The sequence below is a fragment of the Silurus meridionalis genome, chromosome 5 (genome assembly GCF_014805685.1).
Source record: "Silurus meridionalis isolate SWU-2019-XX chromosome 5, ASM1480568v1, whole genome shotgun sequence".
Classification (NCBI taxonomy): domain Eukaryota; kingdom Metazoa; phylum Chordata; class Actinopteri; order Siluriformes; family Siluridae; genus Silurus; species Silurus meridionalis.
Genome location: NC_060888.1, coordinates 15,889,990 through 15,914,808, shown reverse-complemented (window position 1 = coordinate 15,914,808; position 24,819 = coordinate 15,889,990). Strand labels below are relative to the sequence as shown.

General features: G+C 35.4%; 2 protein-coding genes across 3 annotated transcripts; both read right to left on the bottom strand.

Annotated features, from left to right (window-relative positions):
- Nucleotides 1–398: 398 nt before the first annotated feature.
- Nucleotides 399–10,854, bottom strand: ubl3b (ubiquitin-like 3b). Of its 2 annotated transcripts, none has more exons than XM_046849029.1 (6): nucleotides 10,271–10,854; nucleotides 9,579–9,720; nucleotides 2,905–3,013; nucleotides 2,547–2,633; nucleotides 2,230–2,307; nucleotides 399–487 (listed from the first exon to the last, which is right to left on the bottom strand). In XM_046849029.1, exons 2-6 carry the CDS (start codon nucleotides 9,606–9,608, stop codon nucleotides 435–437), a joined length of 357 nt encoding a protein of 118 aa, XP_046704985.1. In that variant the 5' UTR covers nucleotides 9,609–9,720; nucleotides 10,271–10,854; the 3' UTR covers nucleotides 399–434. The 2 variants fall into 2 exon arrangements, with proteins under 2 accessions (XP_046704985.1, XP_046704986.1); XM_046849030.1 differs by having other exon boundaries at nucleotides 9,579–9,716.
- A 1,602-nt stretch (nucleotides 10,855–12,456) lies between these two features.
- On the bottom strand, nucleotides 12,457–22,316 carry slc7a3b (solute carrier family 7 member 3b). The gene is made up of 12 exons (XM_046849028.1): nucleotides 22,159–22,316; nucleotides 18,339–18,755; nucleotides 17,853–18,014; nucleotides 17,313–17,484; nucleotides 16,883–16,995; nucleotides 16,573–16,795; nucleotides 15,997–16,136; nucleotides 15,610–15,712; nucleotides 15,110–15,309; nucleotides 13,803–13,969; nucleotides 13,538–13,646; nucleotides 12,457–13,194 (listed from the first exon to the last, which is right to left on the bottom strand). The coding sequence occupies exons 2-12, from the start codon at nucleotides 18,706–18,708 to the stop codon at nucleotides 13,067–13,069; spliced, it is 1,887 nt and encodes a 628-aa protein (XP_046704984.1). The 5' UTR covers nucleotides 18,709–18,755; nucleotides 22,159–22,316; the 3' UTR covers nucleotides 12,457–13,066.
- Between the last annotated feature and the right edge of the window lie 2,503 nt (nucleotides 22,317–24,819).

The window sequence follows — 24,819 nt, the reverse complement described above, 5'->3', positions numbered from 1 at the left end:
AAACAATGTTTCCAGCCAAAAAAGACCATGTATATGTGGAGAAAGGGATCTCTATCTCCTCTAAGAACAAGAAATTCAGTTTCTCAGACTCCTATTTTACACTTTCCTTTTAGTTATCTGAATATTTAATATTTGGATTTTTTATAGTAATCTATGTACAAAGGATCATGGTTTAACTAAGCAAAAAGGTAATTTTGGCAAGAAAATAGAGCAAATGGAAGAATGAAATTGATTACTTGGCACAGAAGGTTTCCAGCTACTATACAGGAATAAAGTGAATGAAAAATTGATCTGACCCTCAGCCAATTCTATAATCATTCAGTATGCATCATAGGTTGGCGAGCAGAAAAAGGGGAGCCGGGACAGAGGTAAAGAAGGCATGTTCGGGGATCAGGGAGTTGGTTTTTCTCTTCTTTTTTTATTATAATTTCTTTTTACAGCAGTAAGCAGCAGCTGCTTTCTGTAGTCTTCTCCCGGTTTCTTTGCCCTTAAATAAAGAAATTAAACAAATTAACAGCAGGCAAATATCACTGTTCTAACAAAGTACTCGAAATATACCATTGTGCAGTATGTTTCAATGTAGGTTTTAAAACTGCCAAATAAGGTCAACTAAGAACAAAAAAATGAGATCTCATTGGCCGTAACAAGCAAAAAATTAAGAAACCATAAGTATTGAAGACAATCACCTTTAAGCTGGTTAGGAGATTAATAGAATAATAAGCTGCTATTAAGTAAAAGCCAGGCTCCCTTTGCAAATATGAACCTTTACATAATGCATAACTATAATAGTTCAACCATTAAGTGGTTGTTAAAACATTCTGAAATGCAATTCGCCTCATTCTTTATCTGGAAATTGTATTGTTTGATCAGATAACAACCAAGTACACAAATATCTGGATATTTTAAAGCTGTTTTAAACACTTTGCTAAGGAAAACTACTATTTCTATAGAACTGTATGTGTTTCCATCGATTTGACCAAAACAAAACAAAAAAACTTTGTGGGTGTCTCATATTCTTAATAGAAAAAGTTTTGTTGGGTTTGAGCCACAATTCCAAAACAAACAACAGTCATCTTTATCATTGACTTATTCTTGCACTGAGAACAAGGTCAAGATTAAGTTACCAGTAATGGCTTAATTATTTTTAATGCCTGAACAAGAAAATGAAAAAATAAAAAATAAAAATGCATTATCCAAGATATTCTAATGAAAACCACCTCAGCTTCAAAATCAATCATTGATTTAATAATTCCCCCCCCAAAAGTTAAGGATTATCATTAGTTTAGTCTTAGTAACCACATCCATTTTTTTATAGCCAATGGCTTACATGCAATGACAAAATGCAATGCAGCAGAACTAATACATAAACTCTGGTTTAACCTTTGTTCATGTAATCAACAAAGTCGTGTGATTTAAATTATTTTCATCATATACAACCTGCAATACTGACAGCAAGCACTTTAGCTCTCCAGACGTTGCTACTGTGCTCCATATAATTCATCCCAAAGCCCCACCCATGATAATAGCATAGAACAGGCTGCTGGCTCAAGAGGTTTCACAAGTTACAGGAAACACACCCTTTCACTGTTTCCACAATGTTTCCACAGCTTTACATAAAAGAGAATTGATACCTTAAAAAAAATTATGAAATCCAATTAAACAGGAACAATTTTGGTTCTGTCTCAAATTTGTCGACTGAGCTTACTGAGGACACAGACATTGTTAATGCATTTAGATCTGTGATGTTCTATCTGGAACTGTGATGATTACCTCATGAGACTGACTGAGAATGCCAAGAGTGTGCAAAGCTGTAATCAAAGCAAAAGGTAGCTACTTCGAAGAATCGATTCTTTCATAGTTCTTTCATAGTTTGAATGTCTTCAGTATTACTGTACAATGTTTCAAATAATAAAAATACAGAATAACCACATGAGGACATGATGTGTCCAAACTTTTTGACTGGTACTATACACAATTTATTTTTAATTTTTTTATGATTTTTTATAAGGTCACATTTCAGACAGGGCCCAAAAAAAAAAAAAAAAAAAAAAAAAAAAAAAAAAAAAAATCAGCTTTGTGTTGCTCATCGCTCTATAAACTCCAAATGGGTTTGAAGTGTAAATGAATATGGTGTTGAAGATTAATAGCCTCAAACAAGAAAACAAAGGACATTCAGACATGCATTGGATGTGTTTAAAGGGACTGCCAAAGGGGCAATTCAGCTCTTACCATGGGAGTTAGGCTCTGGCAGTGTCTCTCTGGCAACCAAGTGCATAACAGTTGTTCGGCCAGGAGGCAACTTCAAGGCTATTCAAGAAATGGTACAATATGAGAATACTGGTTATTTACACTTTATGAATCTCATTTTCAGTCAACAAAAATTTTGCTCTTTTTGAGTACCAACCTAATCCTAATGTCAAACATGGTTTGACAGATGACAACAGTCCAAACTTGTTTTTTGATCTACATTACTTAAATTAATAAAAATGTTTAAAAAAGGAAGGAAGCCATCATGCTGTGCTTGACAGGCATACCATGCCTCTTACCTCCTAGCGTGACGTTGCCATGTAGGAACCGGCCCTGGAAAATGAGTCTTAGAATACTGGGGCTGCTCACCTGCTCCTCTTCCCATCCTCAAAACAAAACAGGGACAAAGTCAACACATCATTCGATGCATGCTGTTGAAAGAAGCACAACTAAAAAGCACATACATCAAAGCAAATATTACAAAACGCTAGTTTAAAGAAAAAAAAAAAAAACTTGAGATAAACTTGAGATAAACACTGTCTGCAGTAACCAGCAACTGTCTTGAGTCAAGATGATTTTAAAATGAACTAAAAAAAAAAAAAAAGTTACCAGACCCAATATCTATTATCCAAAATCACTATTCCAATCAAAACTTACCTGCAGGCCAGTTTTCAAAGACATGACGAGCAATGTCTGTGGCTGAATCATTGGGGGAGAAGGTGAAGTCCTGTGTCTTACCACTCACAAGGATCAGACGCAGGCTCACCTAAAAACAGAAAAAGAACCTGAATTGACTGCCTGTTTATGTGAACCGTACCTCAAATGCTGTCAAAAAAAATTACACATGGGTTACATATGACTCGTCCCTTCGTCCTCTACCTGAAACCTAAATACACAACCATTGAAAAAAAGATCTTGTTCCCAATGTCTGGGCTGCTTGTCCCTCAAATCACCCAGCCCCTATAAAATTTCCTGTTAAATGGACAAGAGTGACCAGACAGACAGGGTGGGGCAAAAAGATGCATTCCTGCATGCTCTGGTGCCATGAAACTGAGAACCACCCAGCCTTTGCTTTTCTTTTTCCTCTCTTTGTCTCTAGTCTAACACAGTAATATGGTAACTCTAGGTGTTCAAGACATACCAGTAGAGTTTTTACTTTTTCATAAAAACTCAGTCACGGGGGGTGAAAGCAATCCAGACGATTTGTAGAAGCGTTTGTACCATTAAAAAGCAAGTTCAGCAAGTCAATAAACAAATAAGCCTAGCCTACAAGCTGTTATACACAACCAGCCAGACCACAAATTGTAGCCTAAGAACACAAAAGTAACAAGAGTGACATTTTGGTAAGTGACATAAAATGCTATGCATCATGTGTTCAAAGACTTGAGAACAAATGAGTCATAATTATACAACACATCTGATCCCGAATAGGTATGAGCTCCATACACCTCGAACCTACAAGCCCAGTAGCTAATCCAGCCATGATGTGGGCTTCAGAATTTCAGTGTAGAATCCAGATTATTTTCTGGTGTGTAAAAAAACCAAATAGCCATCACGTGCTTTCCAATTCCATGTTTGGTTGCCCAGAAGTTATTTAATTGGTAATACATACAGAATAATGTACGATCAACCCCTGATAATTCGCTGTTCGGAACGCGCGGCTTGGAAAATTTGCGGGTTCTCAATTGGAACCTAACTAACAGCAAGTTGCGGATTATTTTACAAATCGTGGGAATCCGCAGCGGGACCAAATGTCCAGGAACGTTAGGAATAACATTTTAAACTATGTATTTGGTCAAATTCGCGGATTTAGAACGTAACCTCCATGAGTTCCAGGGGACCACTGCAGTCTGATTTTCAGATGCATTACTTAAGCATTTGGAAAATAAGAATAAGATGGAATTCCCATAACGGGAAGATTATATTGATATAAAACCTTATACTCACAGATATCATCTAATGTTATGTCAATGCCCTTGATAATTGTATTTTTACTACAGTTTCAAACTGTGCTTTTCTGTATTTTGCTTAGGTTTGTGATTGTTTGTACATCACTGCATGTTTTCAAGTGTGCAATGATTGAATCCATGAACCATGGACAGCTACTTAATCCATCAAATAAAATTAGTTTCAACTGTGGACCAGACCACACCTCACTGGTTGTAGTTTAGCAGGTAGCAGGACTGAAGAGCAAGCAGAGCATAAATGGTGCATCACTGCACCCTAAAACACAAATCAACTAAATTTAAACAGTTAAATCAGTTATATGAAATGCAAATTTGTTTTGTGAAATCTAACAGGCTTTCTTGAACAGTGGGACGAACAAGAGGAAAAAGAAAAACAATGGTGACTTGTATTGTGAAATCTCTTGACCACCCTGTAATAACAGTCAGGGCACATAATCTGCCTTCTTGAGGCACTGAGGCTAGTGATTGTGCACCCCTAACAACGGGCACATTTGACTGCTCATTACTCCCAATTATTAGGATTCCTCTGCACACTGTACAGTAGGTGGGAGAAACGAGGATGGAATCTAAACTATCATCACTGCTAGAGAACAACATCTCACCCTCTGTATGAAAGTTTCATCTCTGAGCAGCTCCTTCAGTGACAAACTGTTACATCCGAAGTGTCTAAAGGAGCGACACTGAAGGTCTTTTTTTCCCCCTGCTGCTATTAGACTTTACAATCAGAGCTTTAACTGTGCAATAACACCAATTTATAGTGTGCAATATTACCCATGTGCAATTAGTTTGAAACTGTATCTGCTGTATTGTTTTATTGTCTATATTTGTACTCCATCTCTACTTTAAATTTGCACATTTCTTTTTCCCACTGTGGGATGAATAAAGGTATATCTCATTTTAAACAGCAAAACTTAAGGGTTAGTGTTTGTTGTATTCTGTTAAAGTGAATATAAAAAAAATGAAAAGTTGTCATTTAAGCTGCATCATTGGGATTAATGTACCAAATGCAGATGACCTGATTTGTTTTTGAACATCCTGCTCTGAAAGGGAAGCACGGATAGCAGCTCTGTTGCACTGTGGATTGAGGTTAGATACCACCAGACCTTGTTACTGCTCCCAAAATAAAATGAGACACGGAGCAGTGTCTGAGCTTACTTTGAGAGTAAAAGAAGGCAAAAAGACGTCTCTTGTTAGGCTCTTTACCCCCCCAGAGTTTAAAAAAGGTACATTTTCCACTATTTCTGGTTTTGAATGGAGTCCCTGGTTTAAACATTACATCATCCGCATGCTGTATGCAAGGTTTGGCTAAGACTAAATGCACCCGTTCAGAATCAGGTGGAGGATGAGAGACGAAAAAAAAAAAAAAAAAAAGAAAGTCAGTTAGTCTTGGCACAGCTGTGAGCTTTAGCACCCTTGCTGCACTAAAAGACCAAATAAAGAACAGGGCAAGGGCACAAAAAGCAACTCATCATTCGAGTTCATGCAATAAGACCAATTTTTTTTTCTCTTTTTCTGAAAGTTTAGCCTTTGAAAGCAGAAGTGAGAAACAAGAATTTCCTGTTACGTTCCTCAAAACTTTTGTTGTCTCATACTCGGTGTTAAAAGAACTAGAACAGACTGCATGATATGTAGCAAAACAATGAGTACCCATGAGTACTTCTGCATTTAGCATTAGAATGATTTTAGTCGTTTAAGCATTTAGATACAAAACAAATTGTACTGAGTTTTTAGCATAAATTCCTTCTGAAGTGTACTTTGTTGTATAAACATAATACTGCTCTTCAGTCACTATAGCCTTTATCAAAGCACTGTTGACTAAAATTGACATGAATAAATCTGTATATGATCCACAAAATGTCTTGCCCACTGGTCATTTGTTTAAGACAAGACATGTGCAATTGGAACACTTCAATTTAACACAACACTCGAGTGATATGTAGGTGTGCCACTAAGCATTTGCAAATACAGATATGATAAATATGAATAAAGGACTTGTCATTTAAAATTTAACATTCTGCTCAGGACCCATGCGTCTGACAATCCAAAATACAAAAACAATTGGACAAAAAAAAAAAAAAAGAAAAAAGGCACAAACATGGACCTGTGTTCTGCTCTTGATTTATTTACCCTCTTTTTAAAATAAGTAACCAAGAACAAATGGGGGGGGGGGGGAAATAAACCTAAAACCTGCAATGAGTTCAATTTTGTATTTTTACAATTTGCTTGAGCAGGATTTTAAAAACGCTTGAAGGTTTTATATTCCTTTATGCAGAACATTACAAGAGGTTTATTTTTTTCTTTCTTTCTGATCTAACATTTTATATTCTTAGCCATTTGGACTCCCCGGTTCAGTTTGAACATCTGCTCTGTTCCTTACAGCTCAGGGACCTCGCTTCTATCCTGAGCTCAGTTCACTGTTTGCATGGAGGTGTGAGAGACATGTATGTTTACAGCATGCCACATAAAGGCTGTTTTCCCTGCCCTTGATCAATACTGGACTAGAAATGCTAATTTTAATCTAGTACAAATATCTGATCTTGGTGATTTAGATGTTTGGGGGTTCTTGATTTTGTTAGATTTAGATGCTGGGGTTAATAGGAACTGAACTGAACTGGGCTTTATAAATGACACAAGTCACCAGTGATGCAACTCATGCATTGTTTATAAAAAAGATTATGATTTAATCAACAGAAGCACCAATAGATATCACTCTGACCTCTGGACAAATCACTAAAATAAATAAACAAGTCTATACATTACACTTTTTGGGGAGGCATTTAGGGTTGCCGCTATCGACAATTTAAGTAATCGAGAATTCTATTGATTATTCGATATCGATAAATTGAATAATCAGATAAGAAAGACTTTCGTCATTAAAGGGCAATACTACATAAGAGAAAAAAGACATCTCTAAATAAATTAATTTCCTTTTTAGAAAAATCTACAATGTTATTGCTGAAATTACATACAAGAATATCTGTGAAAACTAAACCCATTTAGCGCATTTAATTGCCATATTACATCAAAATGCAAAAACAAAAGTTTAAAAAGCATCATGAATAAAAATATAAAATTCTAACTTTTGAAAAGATAAACATAATGTACAGTGTTTTCTTTGTTTTAGTTTAAAATTATCCCAAACTTTGTCTTTTTTTGGCCTAAATCCTCTCCTCACCCCTCGCCGTTTTGTCCTCATTACTCTATTTTTTATTCTGCAGAGTCTTCTGTGTTTACATGTCCAGAGCGCTCCATAGTTTAGCAGGTGGTGTCTGTAATAATGGTCCGTGGAGAAACCCTGTGCTCCCCATGTAGTTATATGGACTGAAGAAAATAATTCGCTTTTTTTAAATTGTTTCATTCAAGTGGTATTTTCTTAATGCCTGAAATTTTTTACTGACATTGTATCATCTTCCACATATTTATTCAATTGTAGCTGATCATATTAGCCTCCATTTTCCACTAAAAACTTTTTGAATATTCGTTTCAAAATCCGAAACGTTTGAATTGAAATGCAGCTTTTGGCAATTGATGGAACTTCCGCAACAAAATCACAAGGTATTGAGTTTAATTATCCTGGAACTTTGTAAACCAAAATATTAATGATGTTAATTACTTTACTGTACCTTTATTCTTCCATGCAGTTTTTGGCCAAACAAAATATGACCACAACACACAGCCCTAAGTCTAGATCCAATATTATCATCATCTACTCCAGTGTGTGTGTGTGTGTGTGTGTGTGTGTGTACATTTATGTTCGTTCAATTCCTGGCAAATTAACAGATTTTGTTTTTATCGTGTCCCCAATTGATATAACTGTTCAGTGTACTTTGTGTACATACATAACTTCAATCTTGTTTTCGAATAGAGGTAATCAATCATCCTACCAAAAGTGGCTTGGTTTACATTTAACACTTTCAAGGAGGGGAAAGCAGAAAATCGTTAAAAAGTGCTAAATAGCTATGGTTATAAAAGTTTAAATATATATATTTAAAAAAGTGTGTTAGCACTCTAATGCCAAAATATTAACCATGTATCTGACAATTACCACAGTGTAATTAAATGAGGAGGCCAAAAATTGTGATCCTTTAAAACACATCCTAACTCAACAGACGTTTAGATAGTTACTCAGACAGTGACCACCCTGAAAGAGGACATGTATCACGTGGCTTTCACTATGTTCACCATTTCCTTTTTACATGATGTTGATCACTACAGTCAAGCAATCAGATCAGTCATTGAGTTCTGTTGAATTGTAAGACAACCACCCCCCTTCTGTCACATGTACCACAATTTTACTCAAGGAAGAGAACAATGAGACACTATGACATCATGCCATCCGTGTGTTTACAAACACTTAGATCTTCACAATGCTGGTGGCATTACCCCCCGCCCCCCTCCCCTCCTGACCTTGAGGGATTTAGGGTGTTAAGAAGCAAATCTGTGGTGGATAATAAGTAGTTGTAATATTTTCAACTCGACCACCACCATGTGTACACATGTTAAAGCTGCCGCATTACCCTTAGCAACAACCATGTCACCGTACACACCAGCACATCCAACAAGCTCAAACAATATCAAACAACAGAAATATATTCATGTGCCTGATTTGTTGTCATGCTAACGACAGGAATCGATATATTTTACAATTACTGATGCCAATCAAAGCAAAGCAGACTGCAATATGTGGAAATATGCAGAGTAGGAACTACCACGTCTTCCTTTAATGCATTTTAAACAATACCTTTTAAACAGATTCCACTATGACCGCTGAACACTAAGTATTAGTGAGCGTGTACACAAAAAAATATATTTTACACTACTGACAAAGACTTTTGTTAGTTTGTCACACAGTTATAGTAAAGTAAAAAAAAAGAAATTGTGTTCACAAAACGTATGAATTGCATATAAAAATGTTGCCATGATCAGTTTTTATACATAAAATACTGTGACATTCAAATACTCATGGATATCAGCTTTAGGCTTTTAATATTAAGACCTCAGTTAAAGTGGAACGAGTACGATTTGTTCCATCAAACCTCCAGAGAGTTGAAACAGAATTGCGCCGGCTTATGGATATTAAATACGAGAAATAACTATTGGATTTTCTACAGAGTTTTACAATGTACACATACCGAAACCCCTCCTCAATCTGGAAAGAAACGCTTAACACAACTCCATTTAAAACACTTGCATTTTACAGAACCCATGACAATATTCTTGTGGTTATATACAAAGTTTTGCTCAAGCTTGTAGGTCAGAAGTCTGTACGCACCAGCGGCAGATTGATGTGCTCTTCATACTAGGCCGCAAGCAAACGAGTCTGAGGGTAAGGAGAAGCGAACAGCGGGGAAACAGAATACTCACTGTGTCCTGTGATTCTCTCGGCGAGCTCATGGCTGTTGTAGAGGAGGAAGGCACACAGGAAATGGTGTGTTGGAGGTGGCAAACCCTGGCACAAAGAGCCTGTATGTGCTTTTCTCTCAAGCCTTTCTCTGCTTCACACTGCCTGGCACCAAGACAAACATTCACACCATTCTCAAAGTGGCTCATAATTCTGTTTATAACACACTTCATAAAAGTAAGGTAGTAATTAACTATGTCATAACGTCAAAGTGTCACAACTCACTAAAAAGATTATGACACCAATATACGTATACATATATATTCATAATACATACACACAATTTCAGCTTCCATTTTGACTTGATGCTTATGAATCATCTCTAAGCTCCGCATAGATATATATAAATAAAAAATATTTATAACATTGATATTTTACATAGACACACTTGTGTATATTGGTTTTAAAATACACATACACATCTACATGTTAAAAATTAAACATTTAATCAAGTCAGTAAAGTAACTAACCCGAAACAGCAGCAAATGATAAAAGAAAATGACAAGCTCTTATCTAAGACGAACCCGAGCATAAACAGCTGATTAGCTGCCAGGCTAACTTGCTACAAGCTAAAGAATCCCTATTATCCCTATTACTAGGTTTTAACAATTTTAGCTAATATATTCATATCGCAGTAAATAAAACCGCCACATACCTTTAGACGAGGCTTAATTTCGGGTGAAAAAGTCCTACTGCTGCTGCATCATCTGACCGCGAGAGAAGTTGGCTAGCTAGCCGAGAGCGGCTCTAGCAAAAACAGCTAGTGTACAAGCGCACGGCCTAACTGCGCGAACAACCGGAGCAAGCTCTACAAGGTCCAACAGATTCGATACACAGGGCATAAAAATATCATTCGTGCTTATTTTGCTAACGAAGCATTAGGAAGCCGAGCAGTTCGACTAAATACGCCGTTTGGCTTGTAATTGTGAGCGCTCCCGCTAGCTGGCCTTCACTAGCAGCAGCAGGAGGAGGAGGAGGAGACTCCAGTTAGCCGATCTGAGAGAACTGAAACAATTTCTGACTGCGGCAGAAAATAAGAGGAACCGAGACCGATCACAGAACACGAACCGACTCAAAGCACGACTTATTCGTTTCGAAGTCTCTCAAACAATAAACACACAGTAACGTCCCTATTTACTAACTAATAGGTATAGCCATAATGTGTTCTATCGTTTTTAGTTAAAAACACCAGCAGCGCTGGGCTCAGGTTAATGGCTGAGCATTTAAAGACACCGGAAAGCAGCAGGAGCTGCACAGATCTCGTCACCTCGCAGTCCGACCTACTGGGAGTTGTAGTTTATACAGCACTACTCCATTTTGATTTCAGTTCAGTTGCTTGTATTTATCTCCTCTACCATCCTGAACCTGTCAAAAGAGATCTCACGATAAAATCCGAGGTTTCACATCTATACATTTAGACTAAAGGTTAAAACTTCTGCATACTTACATGTCATTTATGGCTCAATTTTTTGACTGATTTATTTTATTGTAGTTTGAGTAATCTAGGTCTAATGTAGATAAGTAAATAAAAACAAATTTTATCCAAAATAGATTTTGTGACACCAAAGCACTGTTTTGTTTAAAATAATCCAATTTAAATGAATAACTGTAAAAGTTAAATAGCTGGAACAAAAAATGTTAACTTGTATGAAAGATTATTGGGAATAAAATTGCTCACACGCATGTTAGATTTACATTTGCATTACTTTTACATAATAATGTTTCCGTGCTTTAAGATTTAGGCACATAGACTCGTTTTTATGGGCCGTATCCATGTTCCATTTTCACATTTGAAACAGAATCGTGTCACCTACACATTAAATATGAAGAATATATTCTAAAAATGTCTCCGTATATAATTAATATGTGTACAGAAAACATAATACAATCTAACTAATCCAGCTCAGGATGTTAGAAATATGATTTTTGTTTGTGTTGAAAACAGGTGTGTAGTAAGATTTTGGCAGGTACTGTGCATCTGCAATCCAGCATATAGAATCCTACAAATGCAAACACTTTTCCCCCCACTAAAAGCAGGAGTTATTAAAGACAGCATTTATTAAAAGCAGTCTCTGTGCAGTTTCAGAACACTAATATTATACAAATAATAAATTATACAAATTATATAAATAATAAAATGGTGTTTGGTAACATGTTAGAATCTTTAGACACAAGAACAAGGTACCTGTGTACATTGGAATTTATTCATATAATGTTATTACAAATTGATGGTAAGCCAAATGATTTTTAGGTGAGTGTTTAATGACTGAATAAGTAAAAACACACAGTTAAATCAAATTGAATTGTATCAGTTTTTTTTTTATCAAAATGTACAGCAAATTATTTACCATGCAGTTACTTCTTTACAATAATACAAAAAACAAACAATAGACAGTTCTTTTACATAACAATCTGACAATAGAAAATATTGTGGTTGAATAAAACAGCTGTTCTGTTCGGAGATTAAAGGCACTAAAACATAAAACTGCCTGCTATTTTAATACATGACAAAACTGTGTAAACATTACACATCGACTGTTTATAGGTAATTACAGCAGTTATAACTAATCACAGCAGCTGCACTTGGAAAAAACGTTGTCACCCTTAATATACAGTCTAAACATTTATAAACTGAACAATTTACACAAAATATAATTACATTTCTATGTTACAAGTCACATGAAGGTTCACAAATACATTATATAGAACACTATTTATATTCCTATACATACATATATATAATATAAAATAACATAATAAAAAAAGTATTATATAAATATATATACATTTACAGTTTACATGACAATAATGGCTGCATGTTGAGTTATTTTCAGAGGACAGTAAATCTATACTGCTATACAAGCTGCACATTGAATACACTAAAATATATCCACATTCATTTCTATAGTATTGTCCCTTGGTTGCTAAAATGTGAGGTACTCAATTTTGTGAGATACAGTATATTTAACTTTGTGGCAAGACCCCAGTTATATAACAAAAACACCATGTTAAAATGTAAACAGAAGAAGAACCAATGGAACTCATGCCAAACGCTAATCAGATTGAATTAAGTGCACAATTCTTTCTGTTGTTACTGTATTTTTGTTATATCATGAGGATATATTTAAGAGCCATGCTGACACAGTGGGACACTGCTATTATAATTATTGTATTTATTTTTTAATAAATTGTATTTATTATATTTATAATTATTTATATTTATAATAATAATAATAATAACAATTAGAGTCAGATTTGGCTCAAAGAGTGCATTATGAATGTCTTTTGTCATTAATTCTTCATAAATTTAAACCACTGATAAGAAGATAAACAACTCATTCACGTATAAAATAAAACAAGGCAACCTGATGTGTAAAAAGCAAAGAATTGTGCGTGTAAACGGGGTTTAAATAACCCCATTGTAAACCATACACTATATTTTACTCACTATTTAGGCTGCAGTTCGTTCAAATGTATTTTCACATGCAAATATTGTCTGCTTTTCTTCCAGGACAGCCCCCGAATTCTTTCTGGCTTCAGAACTATTCCTGATTCCATACCCAAAATAAATCAAAAAACCTACAAGAAATAACAAGAAATCATGTAAAAGCAGCTTAGGTTTAAACATTAAAATCATCACTGAGATTATACTCTATAGACTGACTGACTGATGCATGGCTTAGTTGTGGCTTCCTCTGCTCTTTCTGTATTTTTTAAAATTAATCTTGCAACTTTACTGTCATCTCCTGTTACAACATCATGCATAGATTGAGTTCTTAAAAATAGGAATATGAATAAACAAAACTCACTAAAACGGACAAAACAGCACTTCAGCATGAAGAATTCAGTGATCGTTCATATCGTGTGTAGTTCTATTATATTTCGAGATATTCTCAATTTAGTTGTGTACTGTTTAACTTACCAATAATCATCCATACTGTGAAACGAATCCACGTTGATCCATCCAGCTGCATCATGAGGTAGATGTTAACAAAAATACTGACCAAAGGCAAGATAGGAAGCATAGGTACCTGGAATGAAGAAGGAGAACACCACTGAAATTAAATGCTTTAAATCTCTAACATATAAGATGAAAAAAAGGGGAACGCATGAAAAATGCTATATCTGATCATTTACTACCATGTAGTCAGATCACTATATAAAGAAACAAAAGAATGAATGTCTACCTTGAAGCTGACTTCCTCGCTGCTTTGGGGCTGTCTCCAGATGATGATAATGCAGATGGCGGAGACAATGATGAGCAGAGTCATCACAGTGATCCATACTGACTGACCCTCTATGATGTTTTCACCCCACACAGCCAGCACAATACACAGGAGTGTGAACAAAACACCTACACAAAATAAAAGAGGGATAGTGTAATATAATAAATGGATCATGTAGTTATGATACTGAAGATCAGGATGATATATGTTCAACGGGTGATCCACCGTTGTATTTCATGTTATGGACAGAAAAATACATCCACATCACAAATTAGATCAGATTACTGGATTTGTTAAAGCAGTTCATCACCCTTACATTAGCTTTGCAGGAATAATATTTGGTTCTATTTTATAATATTATTAAATATACTTATAATTCCATAAACCTTTGGAGTCAATATTATATGTTAAATCTTTTTTGTAGCCACAGCAACATCCAATGGGTTTTCCCAGGCCTTTACACATATAATGCTGACTGACTAAATAGAGATTTTTTGTGTCAACACAAGACACAGCTTGCATTAAAGCCCAACACGTTGATGCCTATGATGTTTTGCATAACTTGTCAACAACAGCTTGGAGAGTGTTGGCTCGATTGAAATGATTTCACACCAACTCAGATGTTGATATCATATTACATTTTGAAAAAGTGCTACTGGTGCCACAAAAAATTCTTATATAGTCACCAAGAGAAACAGTACATTAACATTTGATATAATATACAATATATACATATTTAATATTATGACAAATATGTATTATAATATTATAAATATGCATCCTCTGCTAAGCCACTGAGGGTTCACATTCTATACAAATGTAAGCTTTTTGAGCTTTTTTGTTGTATTGAACTGATGCCTGGACCAAGTCTTTGTATTTATACTTCTGAATTAGAAGTTTAATTAGAAAATACAGTGTCTCCCCAGTGTCTTGGATTTTTCTTGCTGCAATTTTAAAGCATATTTGCAGTTCCTGTGTTTCCAAATCAAGCTTATTTTATGAGCTTGTCAGTAAGTAAATTATATTTTATAGTTTGGACGTAAACGTTATCTTTTGGCCACGTGGAATAAGCCTACATTTTCTATTGGAGAAAACTTTTCCAAATACATACAGTCCTGGCTTCCTTGAGTTACACAGCTTAAGTGAATTTCTGAATACCCAGCAATAAAAATATAATTTTCATAATAGATAGAAATGTCTCTGGCAACAAAGCATAAGTGACACCATAGTTGCTAATAAACAGAGCTTGACAGTAAAGGAAATCTTACAGGTAATCGCTGTGGTGACATAGACAATGAGGCCTGAGATTTTGGTGGGTGAGTCAGAGTTAGGCAGCAACAAATGTCTGGGGGAGAACGTCTCATTAACTGGCTCTTTCTTCAGCGTGCTTATCTTCTCCTTTTCTATCAGTGTCTGCAGCACTATCGGCTTTTTTTCAGCACTGGAATTCAGGCTGCCTGGCTGGTACCTATGAATATAATGATAATCATAAATCATGCAGTAGTATCAATAACATTCACATATTTCTTTAATTAGAGCAAAACAGCCAATATTTAATGAAACAGAAAAAACTGTTAACAATAAAGTAGTTTCATAAAATTCATTAATTCACTAAATTGTAACAAACTTTATATTTGTAAATGTCATTAGTGTTTTTATTCTACTATTAAAAAGAGGGTTGAATTAGCCATTTGGATTAATAACCCCATATAGTCGATTAAGTGAACCAGTGCCTCTTTGTATGTGTGCCGCATAAAAGTGCACTGACCTGAGAATGAGCACACAGACTGCCACAAGTGTGTAAGCCAAAAGGGTCCCAATGGACATCAAATCCACCAAGGCGGCCAGATCAAACAAGAAGGCCATCAAAGCTATACAGAGACAACAGTATTGAGCATAGAAGTTCATTCAGTAGAACAAGAACAAGATGAAGGTATAATATGAAACAAATCATTGAAGTAATAAATACATTTAAAAGCAGGCTTGTGCGAAATAATGTTTTTATCCCTATGTGATATTACATAACATTATATAGTTGAAATGTCCACTGACATTTATGCAGTGTATTTGTGAAGTCAGTGAATTTGTACAAAACAGTTACATAAAAAAAATCTATATCACACAAGCCTAATCCTGAATATCACTCTAACTATACCTGCTATAATGCCAGACACAATGGTGGCAAGCATGGGGGTCTTAGTTTTCTTGTGCATGCGGGAGAGGAAACGGAACAGCAGGCCATCCTCAGCCATGGCAAAGATTACACGTGGCATGGGGAACATGGAGCCCAACAAGCTAGAGCCAGGCGACAATAATAAAAAATTAACATGCAAACCGTAAATTAAATACAAAAAAATTCATGGCAAAGAAGTGGAACAAATCAATAAATAATTCAAAGTAAGAAACTGAATAATAAGGATGCCAAGAGATAAAATGCTTTTTACAATTACATTTGTTTCCAGATTAAAATGACCAATTTTGAATGTTGTGGAAAACAAGAATTAAAATAATCTTTTTATTATTCTTTTTTTTTAAACAGAGACAAAAATAAAGACATTTAATTCTGACTTTTCTCTGGCACCTACTATCAGCCAATAAATGAGCATTGAAATTGTTTGCATTCTAAATTAAACTGCAAAAATGTATTGTGTTAAAATCAGAACAGATGGGTAGTGAAAAGAAGAACAAGAAGTGAAAAGAACATAAAGGTCAACGTAAAATATACACACACCTGGTGGAAAGGGCACAGAGGGAACCTACAGTCACGACATAGCGAGCAGGCATCCATTCCACATATTCAAAGGCTTTTGGCAATGGGCTGTTAGTGTTTAGAATGTAGTAAGGCATCATCAGAGTGAGAGCTGCAGACACTCCAAAGTAAGCGACAAAGCAGATGAGCAGTGAAGCCACTATGCTTATTGGTATCGAACGCTGAGGGTTTTTGGCTTCTTCACCTACGTTAAAAAAAAAAAATTAATTCAGTTGGTATAATTTACCTTCCCAAAGGTTACACGTTTAACTAGAAGTGATATGTAACGTACTTGTGGTTGCAATGCAGTCAAAACCCACAAATGCATAGAAGCAAGTGGCTGCACCAGACAATATCCCAGAAAAGCCAAATGGTGCAAATCCACCTGTGCCAAAGTTTGTTTCACTATAAAAAACACAACAGACATAAATACTTTAATTCTGTAATGGAGAAACTAAACCGTGAAAAATAACCTATAAGTTATATTGCATGTTACAATGTATTGAAGGATGCAAAGTGAGCACAAAGGATTTATGGATCATTCATTCATAAATAAAAAGTCATATCTCTTTGCAACAATGTTTTGCTACAATTACAATTCCAGACTCCTAGTTGATATAGAATTTGCATGTGTAGCCAGCACATATGGTGATGCACACAATTAATTGAAATAAGACCTTCTACCACCCCCTACACATTAGAATTGTGATTGGTTGACTCACTAGGGCACTGGAGGGCTTTTGTTGGTTTTGATGTCCTCCTCTGTGATGTTCCAGTTGGCAGTGTCGCCCTTCACAAAGCCAGCAATGATGACAAAACTCAACACCAACAGGTTGATGCCTGTGAAAATCTTGTTCACCAGGGCTGACTCACTCACACCAAACGCCAGCAAGCCTGCAGAGTGGGAGGTGAGAGTTGCAGAATTACTGTCATTACTGCCTTTAAGCAAAGGCAAGCTGGGCTTTAATATGTATCACATCAAGAGGGCATTCTCATGTGGCTTCAAACCTCACGTGCTCTAGACGCTACTCATTGCACAAATACACAAAATATTATTAGTATCTAATTGTAGCTGTGTTCAGCTTATTCATTTGTACTCTGCTATTTCAAATCAAGCGCATTAGCTCATTTGTTTTACTTTCTCCACAGAAGGGAGAAAAAAAAATCATTTCGGATGTGAATCTATTAACAATGGTGAAAAGGTTTAGAAAGTCAGAATCGACACTGAAAGCTGTTGCAAGATTCAAGAAAAATGGACTTACAAGTAAGCACTATAACAAGACCTAGTGCAAACACGTCCGGATATTTTGCCAGCACATTTCCGGTGTTTGGAATAGACATGTATTTACTGAAAAAGTTTGAGATCGTCTGATTGACCAGGGTGTCGAAAGTGGAGCTCCACGCTCGAGCCACACTGGCAGTGCCTAAAGAAGCAAACATAAAAGACAGCACATAAATATATTGAAGTCAAGCCTCACCAGACTCTCAGGACCTTTACAAACAAACACTTCTCATGTTTAAGGTTATTTTATCTTGACTGTAACAAGTTCTAGTGTCTGGCCTTATTTATAAGCTCTCATGGGCTGACAGCTAAATCGTGTATTAGGATTCACCACTGGCAAATATACACATAAGTATTACAAGCTTGTTTTAATGTCAAGTGGTCACTTTAAATACAAATTAATTGTATGCTGCCTCTACACTGCCTCGTGTTACTTTATTTATCGGAACATACTCCATCAACTCACCTATTACATAGGATAGAATGAGGTTCCATCCAGTGATGAACGCCCAGATTTCTCCTACAGTTACATAGCTGTAAAGGTAGGCCGAGCCTGTTTTGGGGACGCGTGCACCGAATTCAGCATAACACAGTCCAGCAAGCACAGAAGACAGAGCTGCAATCAGGAAACAAATCACAATGGCAGGGCCAGCTTTCTCCCGAGCCACTTCTCCAGCTAGAATATACACTCCAGCCCCCAGTGTGGCTCCAACACCCAGCGCAATGAGGTCCAACGTGGACAGACAGCGAGCAAAGCGAGTCTCCATATCCGTGGTGTCCAGCACACGCCTACGCACCAGCATCTTCCCAAATGTGATGAACTTTGAGTGCATCATTTTGGCAATTCAATTACAGGGGACAACAGAGAGTGGTGAAGAAAAGACTGTAATAAAGAGAAAAAAAAACTAACATTAATGGGTTGCTCATTGCATTGTTTAAAAGCTGGCTAAAATGTTGATTTATGTATAGAAATAAATAATTGCTCTAAATACTCTAATATATGCTGGAGAAGTGGTGTGCCAATTTATTGTTTTATTTAATTCCAAATAGGCTATAAAGCCTAGCTAGACAGAGACTGACTAAATAAATGAAACAAACAAACAAAAAAATCTTAAAGCAATAACTAAAACAAGGTCCCTATTTTTTTTTTTTTTTTTAGAAAATATTTACACAAATTAAAACATTTAATTAGACCTAAGGCATCATAATTTTTCTTTATAAACTTTCAAACACATATGTGTACACTGATATACACACAAACATTACAAAAGACATTAGTCTTTTCAGAGGTCCATTTCATTTTTATATTTTTATATGTTCAATATTTGTCATGCCACAAAAAAAACCTCCACATTAGACCCTATTTTTTGCCTAAAACTGTAACAAGTGGGACTTTTTCTGCTGGCTTAAGATAAAACCTTAAAGAATAACAAACACAAACATGATGTCAACAAACAATTACCAATGTCACACTTGCATTAGTTGTATCACAACACACACACACACACACACACACACACACACACAGACAATGCCTCCAGTCAGAGAAAAATCTCCAGGGGATTATTGGTCACAAAGGGGACATGTGGGTATGCCTACCATGTTCATTAAGGAGTTAACTAGCGTAGGAAAATGTCTACTAGCAAAAAAATGACTATGCTACATAGCAAATAGTTTCTATGGTGATGACCTGAGTGGAAAAAGGCTACACAGTGCAACCATTTTATCTGTGTAAACTGAGAATGGAGGAACAAAATAGATAAGGGAAAATAGAGGGGATTCCTGTAAATCAGATTATAAGGAAATCAAGCAAATAAATCACAAAAGTAATGCCAAAAATATCAACAGAACTGGGAAGGGGAAAAGAGAATTTACAGCATGCATGACATGCATCTGGCCTGAGGCAACAAGTCTAGCCAAATAACTCAGGACTCATTACATTTTTAATTTGATCATGTGTGAATGAATAATGACGCACAACGGTACATCAAAAGATTAGCATGAATGTCTAGCTTTCTCTCTTAATAGTCTAGAGCATAAAAATACTACACTCTGTGATATCACTACCACATATTAGGAAACAAACCAAGACAGAGTGCATAGAGTTTTCCATTTTAGGCATTTATATTTTAAGCATTGCCTTGCACAGCAACCTGAACAGCAGTGCGTATTTGTTTAAGCACTATCTGGCAATTATAAACCTAATGGGACAGGAACAAAGCAGTACAGGCTGGTTGGCATGTTGCTCCATGCTTTGCTCTAAAAGGAAATGAGTTACAGTAAGATAATTTCTACATCCTCCTTTGGTACTGACATAGCTTATAATATGCAGTAAATTTATGATCTGCCAAAATCAAATCTGAAAACATACGCATTTTGAGAAAAGAATAATATAACAAGAAAAACAATAATAATAAAGATTGCAAAATGTTTCCTTTTAAAATAAATAAGAAGTCATTATAGGTCAAATTTTATAAAGATTACTGACTAGCAATTAACTTCTAAACAAAACAGAAATTTACTAGAAATATACTGATTGTATTTTTAGTTCATCTACAACCATAAGCTTCAAACATCAAAGAAAATCTGTTTATAGTAGCAAAGGAGGAAGTTACAGAAACCCACAGAAACCCCTTTGACACCTATCAATTCCAATAAATCGACGAAAACCTACAAGTTTAAAGGAAGTGGTTTTTACAATGTATTTTACAAATGTTATAGTAAATACTTATATCAGTTTCTCACATAGCCTCTTAGGTAGAAACAGCAGTGTAAACACACTCTGTCATGAATGTGACGTAATGCTGAAACTGTTATATTTCATATTTTATACTCATTTGTGCAAAAACATCTGATTGACAAGTTATATAAATAGATCACTCTCATCAGATTCCAGGAAAAATGCTCTGTATCTCTGCCTGGATAAAAAGCCATCCCATGTCACCACTTGCTCACAATCAAGAATTTAAATTCAATAAATGGTATAAAGCAAATAATATATGCCTGCTCTGCATACTTCCAAAGGTGACAGTAAACCCCTGAGGTCATTCGAGCCAGGATTAGAAAATGCAAATAGCTGTCTTGGTGTAAAAAAAACAGTATCTATAGACACTATGTTGACGCAGAACCCGGAACTCAAACCAATGCTGATGTAATACGAGAGTTGGGGTTTCATCATAACTAAGAAATTATGTTTTAAAACTTAAAATTAAATTAGTTCTCACATTCACAGAAACTTTAATATTTATTTTTCTATTGTTTTAATTAGTCACATGTCGTTTATGACACTCTGACTTTCAATTCAATTTTATTTGTTTAAAACCCTGTTTAATATTTTTGACAATTGACAATGTCACAAAACGCTTTAATGAAATATATTGATTCAAGATGTCAATTGTAAATGAAATAATAAATCCCTAATTAGCATTGTACTGTATGGGACATACTGTAATATATTGTAATGTACTAGAACATACTGAAATGTACTGAAGATCACTAATGAAAATATCTATGATCAAGTCCTTGTAACTGTTTAACAAGCAAGATTTAATTACAAATATCCCACACCATTTGATATATTATATGATCCTGTCTTTGAGAACACTAAGAGCATGCAGGCCACACTGAAACAAAAGGAAGAAGAGTGTGTGTATAGCGCTCTGCTCCACGTGTTCAACCACTAGCTATAGGTACATCCTCAGCCTCATAGACACTTCTAAAGCTTCACTGAAGATCTGAATGACGGATCCGAATGATCCTTACAAACAGGATGAACTCAACAACAACGTAACAAAAGCACAAATTCAGTTCGATGCTATGACATTACCGTCTATTGGTTACAGTAAATGTAATTCAGAGTAGCAAAGCTGATGAGATCCCAGTGATGTCTGTGAAACAGCTTGTGGTTTTTATTCATTTGCGCGGCAAAAAAGCATAAACACAATCTACACCCTGATCTTAAAGAAATCTAACAGGTATATTTCTCCAGATGTTATGTCGGATTATACACATCGTCTAGGTATGTTGTTATCCAGATTACGGATTAGATTTAAATATGTTCATATTAGAACTCATCGCAGTTTCGGAGCAGTTTGATCATTATGAATATTAGCATTATTTTTGTAACTAAATTTTACATTTTGGTAACTCGTCTCATCCCATACATTTAAGTCGTCTCTTAAATTCACTAAAATTTTATATTTTTTTTCAACGCAATATAGACCTAATTGTTTGAATGATAGAAGATGAGAGCTGTATCAGGATAAGAAAAAATAAAACGTATTTACCTGTAAAAGAGAGAGATAAAGCGAGAGTGAGTGAGTGAGTGGATTTACACTCCCAGATGCGTTCACACAGAGAAGAAGAAGAAGAAAAAGCCGGCGGTGAATGCAGTGAAGGAGATTGTAACAACTATTCAGATCTACTCTAGAGGTTTGAAAGTACCCGGATATCCATGTAAGGGAAAAAACGCGGTCGTTTTTTGGCGTGACGTGAAATGACGTCAATGGAATGTGTCCATTTCGTTTTTTTTCGCGACATCCGCCGATACAAAATGTCCCAGTCAATCACCACGTGTTCATTAAAACTTGTTACCCAAACCTCATGATTCAGATTGCAGTATCTCAGTATTCTGTAATCGGATTGTTTCGATTGGTTTTGATCAGATTATTGTATGTGTTTGATGACGCTGATGACGTTACTAAGAACTTCAGAGTTACATGCCAGGCAATGCAACATCTATACCGACCCCTGTGAAATATTCTAATCAAACAAACAAACACTGGTTTTGCTTTTTTTTTCTCTTCACTTTTTAAAATTTTATATATACTTCCACATGTCCCTTATTTACTTTGTGCACCGAGTATATGAAATATCCTAGTGTTTAAACCCTACAGAAAATGTCTGTGTGTAGACAGTAAGAATAAAGAAATATAAGCTGAAATTTTGTGTGAATGTCAGTGTTTTGAGTGTGCATGCTTGTATAGTATCACCTCTCTTGCAGTGTGTCAGGATACAAGGCCGCTGCCGTGAGAGGATGTGCTTCTTGTACAACAATGTTTAGGTAAGTTGTACAGGTCATATAGCATCCACATAATTGCCAGAACCCTATGCTTTAACATAGAACATTGCACAGAGCATCACACTGCCTCCGAAAACTTAAATCTTTCCTATAGTTCATCCTGGTGCTATTTCTTCCATGTCCTCATGTTGATTAAAAAGAAAAAAAGCACATGAATGGGTATATTTGGTGTGCAACAATATTTAGGAAGGTGGTATGTCATATAACATCCCCATAATAATTGCAAGCTGTTGCAGAAAAACATCGCACCGAGCATCACACCGAGCATCACACTGCCTCTGCCAGATTGTTTTTCAGTAGCCAAGTTCTTTTGCCTTGGGTGCCCTTGACTCTGTACCCAGCTAACTGGATTTATCCCTCATTAGACCACTTGAGTACAAACTACTGCAGATAGTGAACAACCTGGCCAATCATATCCCTTCACTACAATGGAAAAAACAAACAAACCAAAAAACATCATACATACAAAGGTCAAAAGCTTTTCAAAATAAATATCAGCATAAGTCATATTTTTTAACCTATTTGATCTCAGGGACTTTGACTGTGGCAGTGGTGTTGAAGATGGACGTTTAAACAGGCATGTGAGAAAAAACTTCAAATATCCAGCAGAAAAGACTTCTGTAGGCATATTGGCTTTGATTAAAAAAAGAAGGAAAATTGGAAAAAGTATTTCAATACACAAAAACACGATGCTTGCAGCGGTTTGGCTACAATTGAAGAAGACCACATTGGCATCTACTCCTTGGCACAGCCTCAACAACACTGACAAAATGGCCTGGTCTTTTATGAATGGGTAGAGCAGTGTTGTCAGAACAGCAGTGAAATAAATAAAAGAAAATGAGTGTGGTGGACATGATGAATTGATTATTAAATGGCAGTCAACAATTCCAATAAGAATATTCTAGTCACTGTAACAAATTCTTGGTCTCTAAATTTTGCCAGAGCTAGAAGTCTTGCACAACAGCATTTCTTCATGAAGAAACATAAATAATCACAATAAAATTCATGAATAGTTACAGAAAAACAGATCATCTGATATTTTAGAGGGTGACTGTTTTTAGTGGTTAGATACACAGGAGCAGTTCTATTCTTTAATCCTACCAGAGATTTTCTTATAGGAAAAAAGGATAAATATAAGAAAAATGCAGTCCTTGACTAGCTGGAAAACCTTGTTTTTTTTTTCCTACTTCCTCATACTTCTGTATCAGTTTCTTATTACACTAGTCTACTTTACTCATCAGGAAGCATCCAAATAAACTGTTGTTCATAAAAAACCTAGTAGTTTTTCTGATCACAAGGAAGAAGTCAAAGTGGGAATCTATTTATAAAAACAAAAGTAAAACAGAGTTAAAATGTTATTTAATTTGTCTTATGTTACATTTATTATTTGCTGCATTTTCCAAACTACTGACCTACTATAATTTAATTGCTGCAAAAATATATAAAATGTATAAATAAATATTAAATTAGATTATATTTCATAAAAGTTAGTTTTAAAATCTAAAAGTTCCTAATCTAAATACAAAAGGTGCACATAGTATTTACCTCTTACGTAAGCATTGCACAAGGGCAGTTACTGGCAAGAACAAGAAATCCACATGTACCACACCATGTACCACACCCGTTCTGTTCTCATAAAAATTCAAATGTACATTCTAAAAACTACCAATAATTACAATTTAAATAAAAAAAAAATTGAGATGGTATAATGTATAAAGTATAATAAACATTTAATGTCAACAACTTGCATATACAAGTTCATACATGCTATAGGTGCTGTTTTACAAACGTCTACCCAAGAACATTTGCAATTCTTTGCAATACATGTGCATAAATTAGTTCAACACACTTGTTACTGAATCCAAAT